Here is an 8,134-nt window from a genome sequence, read left to right as displayed (position 1 = left end):
TTTTTGGTCCAAGAAATCCTCCTCCTCCTGTTCCTGGACTGGACTTGGGTCAAAGCAATAACTCCAAGGCCAATAATAAATAACACGTTATCTCCTCCGATTCCGCAACATGGCTGGTTGACGAACAGCTGTTCAGAAACTAACTGAAAAAGTGCAAAATGAAAAGCACGATCAACACTCACCAAACTTCTACTAACACAAAATTAGCAGAATGAGCCCAAAGGGTGGCGCTAAAGAGCTGAAAAACCACGTAGTACGTCACTACGTTTGTGTTTGTTGGTTACAAATCCTTACCATTTGCAAGACAAAATCCAGGCTTACCGTCTTTGGACAAAAGTCTGAGGTTTTGTCAGCGGAAAATCCGATTGTGTGTACGAGGCTTTAGACATGTTTGGCTTCCGGGTTTAGGTAGATTAGTGGCAGACTACATCATATGCTATTTTATTATGTTGCCATTAATCCACTTTATATAAAGGGTGTCATAATATTTTATATCCAGCCTACAGAATAAAATGCACGCACAATGAATGAATGACTTGCTTCCTAAGCGCTACGTGAAATCACTTCTGGTTGGTAGGTGTGACACTTAAAATAATAATACACGACAATCCGCCCTTCTCAAATATGGCACCCGGGAGCTCAACAGCTCCTGGCAAGCAGCCAACCCGACAGCTGATTATACACTTCCTTCCCGTCACCCGGCAAGTAACGCGGGCTCCGATTGGCTGAAACGTTCTCCAATGACCCGAGGTGTGTTAAACCGTGGCAGCAACCAGGGTACACAGTGGGGAGTCCGGGAAGTGCTGAGTGCAGGATGCTTGAGGCTGGTACAGATAGAGAAGGCTGACAGAGAGTGCGCGGGACCACACCGGGGACTCTGCATGAGAGCGCGAGGGGAGCGGAGGCCATGAACCTGGGGTGAGTGTACGAGACCGTGCTCAGCACACTGAGGATTATAGGGTTGGGACGTTCCATCTGTGCCCGCTCTTCGGGGGGTCTGTGTACAGTGGGTGCGGGTCATACCATCTCCCTGATGTGCACACCTGGGGCAGGTCCCTCTACATCCCTCACAGTATAGGGGGATCTATGAGCAGAGCATACTGTCATAAATCATATCACACCCTGAAATAGAAGAACTCCAGGAATAAATAATCCTCTACAGTCTGCTGGCATACAAGGAGTTAACCCTCCCCCTTCATCCCTGGCTGTACCTACCTGTGTGGATGGTTGTTAATCCAACATTGCTTTTTTTTTTTTCTCCTGACAAAACAAATACAATTTACTAACAGAGGACATTTTTACTAAAAGCCACTTTACTGTCCTTCAGACTTTAGGGGGGCTGGACTGTGCCTAGTGGGAGAAAACAACCCCCCGCCTTTGGTATTAGGGGGAGAAATGGTTGGTGTCAGTGGGAGTAGGACTGTCCCATTGTTGGTGTCAGTGGGAGGAATTCTGTCCCGTTGTTGGTGTCGGCGGGGGGGGGGGAAGTATGTCCCGTTGTTGGTGTCGGCTGGGGGGGGGGGGAAGTATGTCCCGTTGTTGGTGTCGGCTGGGGGGGAAGTATGTCTCGTTGTTGGTGTCGGCTGGGGGGGGGGAAGTATGTCTCGTTGTTGGTGTCGGCTGGGGGGGGGAAGTATGTCTCGTTGTTGGTGTCGGCTGGGGGGGGGGAAGTATGTCCCGTTGTTGGTGTCGGCTGGGGGGGGGGAAGTATGTCCCGTTGTTGGTGTCTGGGGGGGGGGGAAGTATGTCCCGTTGTTGGTGTCGGCCGGGGGGGGAAGTATGTCCCGTTGTTGGTGTCGGCTGGGGGGGGGAAGTATGTCCCGTTGTTGGTGTCGGCTGGGGGGGGGGGAAGTATGTCCCGTTGTTGGTGTCGGCGGGGGGGGGGAAGTATGTCCCGTTGTTGGTGTCGGCGGGGGGGGGAAGTATGTCCCGTTGTTGGTGTCGGCGGGGGGGGGGAAGTATGTCCCGTTGTTGGTGTCGGCGGGGGGGGGGGAAGTATGTCCCGTTGTTGGTGTCGGCGGGGGGGGGGGAAGTATGTCCCGTTGTTGGTGTCGGCTGGGGGGGAAGTATGTCTCGTTGTTGGTGTCGGCTGGGGGGGAAGTATGTCTCGTTGTTGGTGTCGGCTGGGGGGGGGGAAGTATGTCTCGTTGTTGGTGTCGGCTGGGGGGGGGGAAGTATGTCTCGTTGTTGGTGTCGGCTGGGGGGGGGGAAGTATGTCCCGTTGTTGGTGTCGGCTGGGGGGGGGGAAGTATGTCCCGTTGTTGGTGTCTGGGGGGGGGGGGAAGTATGTCCCGTTGTTGGTGTCGGCCGGGGGGGGAAGTATGTCCCGTTGTTGGTGTCGGCTGGGGGGGGGAAGTATGTCCCGTTGTTGGTGTCGGCTGGGGGGGGGGGGGAGTATGTCCCGTTGTTGGTGTCGGCTGGGGGGGGGAAGTATGTCCCGTTGTTGGTGTCGGCTGGGGGGGGGAAGTATGTCCCGTTGTTGGTGTCGGCTGGGGGGGGGAAGTATGTCCCGTTGTTGGTGTCGGCTGGGGGGGGGGAAGTATGTCCCGTTGTTGGTGTCGGCTGGGGGGGGGGAAGTATGTCCCGTTGTTGGTGTCGGCGGGGGGGGGAAGTATGTCCCGTTGTTGGTGTCGGCGGGGGGGGGAAGTATGTCCCGTTGTTGGTGTCGGCGGGGGGGGGGAAGTATGTCCCGTTGTTGGTGTCGGCGGGGGGGGGAAGTATGTCCCGTTGTTGGTGTCGGCGGGGGGGGGGAAGTATGTCCCGTTGTTGGTGTCGGCGGGGGGGGGGGAAGTATGTCCCGTTGTTGGTGTCGGCGGGGGGGGGGGAAGTATGTCCCGTTGTTGGTGTCGGCGGGGGGGGGGGAAGTATGTCCCGTTGTTGGTGTCGGCGGGGGGGGGGGAAAGTATGTCCCGTTGTTGGTGTCGGCGGGGGGGGGGGAAAGTATGTCCCGTTGTTGGTGTCGGCGGGGGGGGGAAGTATGTCCCGTTGTTGGTGTCGGCGGGGGGGGGGAAGTATGTCCCGTTGTTGGTGTCGGCGGGGGGGGGGGAAGTATGTCCCGTTGTTGGTGTCGGCGGGGGGGGGAAGTATGTCCCGTTGTTGGTGTCGGCGGGGGGGGGAAGTATGTCCCGTTGTTGGTGTCGGCGGGGGGGGGGAAGTATGTCCCGTTGTTGGTGTCGGCGGGGGGGGGGAAGTATGTCCCGTTGTTGGTGTCGGCGGGGGGGGGGGAAGTATGTCCCGTTGTTGGTGTCGGCGGGGGGGGGGAAGTATGTCCCGTTGTTGGTGTCGGCGGGGGGGGGAAGTATGTCCCGTTGTTGGTGTCGGCGGGGGGGGGGAAGTATGTCCCGTTGTTGGTGTCGGCGGGGGGGGGAAGTATGTCCCGTTGTTGGTGTCGGCGGGGGAAGTATGTCCCGTTGTTGGTGTCGGCGGGGGAAGTATGTCCCGTTGTTGGTGTCGGCGGGGGAAGTATGTCCCGTTGTTGGTGTCGGCGGGGGAAGTATGTCCCGTTGTTGGTGTCGGCGGGGGAAGTATGTCCCGTTGTTGGTGTCGGCGGGGGAAGTATGTCCCGTTGTTGGTGTCGGCGGGGGAAGTATGTCCCGTTGTTGGTGTCGGCGGGGGAAGTATGTCCCGTTGGTGTCGGCGGGGGAAGTATGTCCCGTTGTTGGTGTCGGCGGGGGAAGTATGTCCCGTTGTTGGTGTCGGCGGGGGGGGGGGGAAGTATGTCCCGTTGTTGGTGTCGGCGGGGGGGGGGGGGGGAAGTATGTCCCGTTGTTGGTGTCGGCGGGGGGGAAGTACAGTACAGACTAAACGTTTGGACACACCTTCTCATTCGGTTTTATTTTCATGACTATAAAAATTGCAGATTCACACTGAAGGCATCAAAACTATGAATTAACACATGTGGAAATATATACTGAACAAAAAAGTGTGAAACAACTGAAAATATGTCTTATATTCTAGGGCAGTGATGGCGAACCTTGGCACCCCAGATGTTTTGGAACTACAGTTCCCATGATGCTCCACTACACTGCAGAGTGCCAGAGCATCATGGGAAATGTAGTTCCAAAACATCTGGGGTGCCAAGGTTCGCCATCACTGCTCTAGGGTCTTCAGAATAGCCACCTTTTGCTTTAATTACTGCTCCGCACACTCTTGGCATTCTGTTGATGTGCTTCAAGAGGTAGTCACCTGAAATGGTTTTCACTTCACAGGTGTGCCCTGTCAGGTTTAATAAGTGGGATTTCAAGCCTTATAAATGGGGTTGGGACCATCAGTTGTGTTGTGCAGGAGGTGAATACAGTACACAGCTAATAGTCCTACTGAATAGACTGTTACATTTGTATTATGTCAAGAAAAAAAGCAGCTAAGTAAAGAAAAAACAGTGGCCATCATTACTTTAAGAAATGAAGTCCGAACAATTGGAAAAACGTTGAAAGTGTCCCCAAGTGCAGTGGCAAAAACCATCAAGCACTACAAAGAAACTGGCTCACATGAGGACCGCCCCAGGAAAGGAAGACCAAGAGTCACCTCTGCTGCGGACGATAAGTTCATCTGAGTTTCCAGCCTCAGAAATCGCAGGTTAACAGCAGCTCAGATTAGAGAACAGGTCAATGCCACACAGAGTTCTAGCAGCAGACACATCTCTAGAACAACTGTTAAGAGGAGACTGTGTGAATCAGGCCTTCATGGTGAAATAGCTGCTAGGAAACCACTGCTGAGGACAGGCAACAAGCAGAAGAGACTTGTTTGGGCTAAAGAACACAAGGAATAGACATTAGACCAGTGGAAATCTGTGCTTTGGTCTGATGAGTCCAAGTTTGAGATCTTTGGTTCCAACCACCGTGTCTTTGTGCGACGCAGAAGATGTGAACGGGTGGACTCTACATGCCTGGTTCCCACCGTGAAGCATGGAGGAGGAGGTGTGATGGTGTGGGGGTGCTTTGCTGGTGACGCTGTTGGGGATTTATTCAAAATTGAAGGCATACTGAACCAGCATGGCTACCACAGCATCTTGCAGTGACATGCTATTCCACCTGGTTTGCGTTTAGTTGGACCATCAGTTATTTTTCAACAGGACAATGACCCCAAACGCACCTCCAGGCTGTGTAAGGACTATTTGACCAAGAAGGAGAGTGATGGGGTGCTGCGCCAGATGATCTGGCCTCCACAGTCACCGGACCTGAACCCAATCGAGATGGTTTGGGGTGTGCTTGACTGCAGAGTGAAGGCAAAATGGCCAACAAGTGCTAAGCATCTCTGGGAACTCCTTCAGGACTGTTGGAAAGCCATTTCGGGTGACTACCTCTTGAAGCTCATCAACAGAATGCCAAGAGTGTGCGCAGCAGTAATCAAAGCAAAAGGTGGCTACTTTGAAGAACCTAGAATATAAGACATATTTTCATTTGTTTCACACTTTTTTGTTCAGTATATAAGTCCACATGTGTTCATTCATAGTTTTGATGCCTTCAGTGTGAATCTACAATTTTCATAGTCATTAATATAAAGAAAACTTTGAATGAGAAGGTGTGTCAAAACTTTTGGTCTGTACTGTATGTCCCATTGTCGGTGTTGGTGGGAGGAAGTATGTCCCATTGTTGGTGTCGGCGGCTTGAACACTGTTTAAGGGCTGGATAAAGGCAAGTAAAGGGCCGCAGTTTGGATACCACTGGCCTAACGGAAACTCCTATTAGAAACCAGGAGAACCCATGTATGAACAATACGCAAACGTTAACAATACTTCTAACAAGCCATCTTCTGGGATTGATCAGAACGCTGGGAATGCTGTATGAAAACTGGAGAATGCAAAATCTGGTGCTGCTCTGTACAGAAACTAATCAGCTTCTAGGTTTTATTGTGAAAGCTTAACCTAATAAACTGAAGTTAGAAGCTGATTGGCTACTATGCACAGCTGCACCAGCTTATGCACGCTCCCATTTTAGTAAATCAGTGTGACCAGTGCCAGGACTATGGAAGAACCCAGGATTAGGGATGAGCTCCGGCGTGTTGGCACAGCCCATGTGCAGAACCTGCCAGGAATTCGGCACTGTGCACATGGGCTGTGCGAACACGCCGCCGGAGCTATTCCCTACCCAGGATGGACCTGAGAAGCAAGTCTTGTGGTGTGCAGTGTGTGCCATGGCCAATAGTGGTCAGGGTAGGGCTAACACTGGGCAGGGAGGAAGAGAGGGGTGAGGAGGAGAGAAGGGGCGGGGGGGGAGAAAGAGAGGGGTGGGGGTAGAAAGTGAGGAGGAAAAAAGAGGGGTGAGTGGGGGTGTAGGAAGCGGACATTGCTGACCGGGAGAGCACGTCAGCTGCAGACATTCATTCTGAAGTGACAACTGCTTTGAGCCTCCATATATACGCTGACAGGTTCTTCTGTCCACGGATTGATATGGATGGGAGAAATATATATTTAACAAACTGTCCTTGAAAATACTGATGGTTGGCAACCCTGGCAGGTTATGAGCTGTCAGTGCCCACATAATCAATGCAGCCTTCCAGGGCTTTGAAATCCCCGCACTTCTTCCCCTTCTATCAGCAGCACTTCTGAGATGGATTAGAGTGATGCTCTGTGCTAGTGTTGACTAATCAGAATTACTCTCATCTGTCCCAGAAGAACTGCAGAAGAGTGAGAATTTCAGCTCTCTGCACTGCTACATCGGCTGTGTGGTCATTGGTAACTCATCACCCATTGAGGTAAGTACAGCATGGACCAGAGTTTGGGGTGTTCAATTTTTTTCCTTTTTTCTTCTTAAAAGGTGAACTAACCCTTTTAACCACTTTGACCAGAAGGCTTTACCCCATCCACGACCAGAGCATTTTGTGGTCATGCAACACTGTATGCATATTCAATTTTTATTAAAAAAATTTTTTACAGTCAAAAAGTCTTTCTTTTGGTGGTATTTGATCACCACTGGGTTTTTTATTTTTTTTGGGCTATAAACAATAAAAGACAGAAGTTTAACAAAAAAAAAAAAATAGGTTTTATAACAGAGTAGAAAACATATTACATAAAATAAAAAAAAGTCTTCATACATTTAGACCAAAATGTATTCTGCTACATGTTGATGAGGACAAGGGCCTCTTCCTGGCATCCCTGACCATTGGTTGTCGGGTCTGCGGGCAGGGGCTTATCGGAATCTGGAAGCCCACTTTAACAAGGGGGGGCCCCCAGATCCCAGCCCCTTACCCATTCACCTGGAAAAAAAGTGTCAAAAATAAAACGCAGTACACAGGTTTTTAAAGTAATTTTATTAAAGCAGCTCCGTTGTCTCTTCTCCCCTCTCCTGCCTCCTCCGCTGATGTCTTCTGCCTCTGCTGGTTCTTCTCCACTCTCCTCTGATGTCTTCTAGCCCTCTCCGGTTCTTCTCAATCTATCCACTGTCTTCTGCCTCTGCTGGGTCTTCTCCACTGTCTTCGCCCTCTGTTCTTCCGATGTTGACTTGATGCTCTCTCCCGCTCTAATGCTGGGTGCGCAGTGTGCTACTACTTATATTGGCATGGGATGGTGTCACCGGAGACCCACCCCTTATGACATCACCACCCACCATGCCCGAGTGGTGATGTCATAAGGGGCAGGGGCTTCTGGATGGCGTCACACAGTGACCCTGCCCCATGCCAATATAAGCAATGGCACACCGTGCACCCAGCATTAGAGTGGGAGAGAGCGTTGAGTCAACATCCAAAGAATAGCAGAGGGAGAAGACCCAGCAGAGGCTGAAGACAGCGGACACAGGGAGAAGAACCAGAGAGAGAGAAGTCGAAAGAGACGCTGGAGATGCCTTATTGAGGGCATGCGGCCTGGTACAGTTCAGGAGGAGGGGGCGCTCACTCGTCCCCACCCCCTTTCCTGACCTACACCCCTAAGTGAAAATGTCCAAATTGGGCCATTTTCCCTCCCCGGTGTCATGTGACTCATTACTGTTAAAGGGTCTCAGGTGTGAATGGGGTGCAGGTGTGTTAAATTTGGTGTTATTGCTCTCACTCTCTCATACTGGTCACTGGAAGTTCAACATGGCATCTCATGGCAAAGAACTCTCTGAGGATCTGAAAAAAAATAAAAAAATTGTTGCTCTAGATAAAGATGGCATAGGCCAGTGATGGCGAACCCTGGCACCCCAGATGTTTTGGAACTACA

General features: G+C 51.7%; 1 protein-coding gene across 1 annotated transcript in view; it reads left to right on the top strand.

Annotated features, from left to right (window-relative positions):
* Positions 1-723: 723 nt before the first annotated feature.
* Positions 724-8,134, top strand: part of CCDC66 (coiled-coil domain containing 66) — an 83,708-nt gene continuing 76,297 nt past the window's right edge. The window contains 2 exon segments of the mRNA XM_077452043.1: positions 724-854; positions 857-918. Coding sequence (XP_077308169.1) covers positions 741-854; positions 857-918 — 176 coding nt within the window. The 5' untranslated portion in view covers positions 724-740.

Source organism: Lithobates pipiens, unplaced genomic scaffold, assembly GCF_037356315.1.
Source record: "Lithobates pipiens isolate NorthernLeopardFrog02 unplaced genomic scaffold, aLitPip1_a1.2 Scaffold_23, whole genome shotgun sequence".
Lineage (NCBI taxonomy): Eukaryota > Metazoa > Chordata > Amphibia > Anura > Ranidae > Lithobates > Lithobates pipiens.
This window is presented reverse-complemented; position numbering and strand designations above follow the sequence as displayed.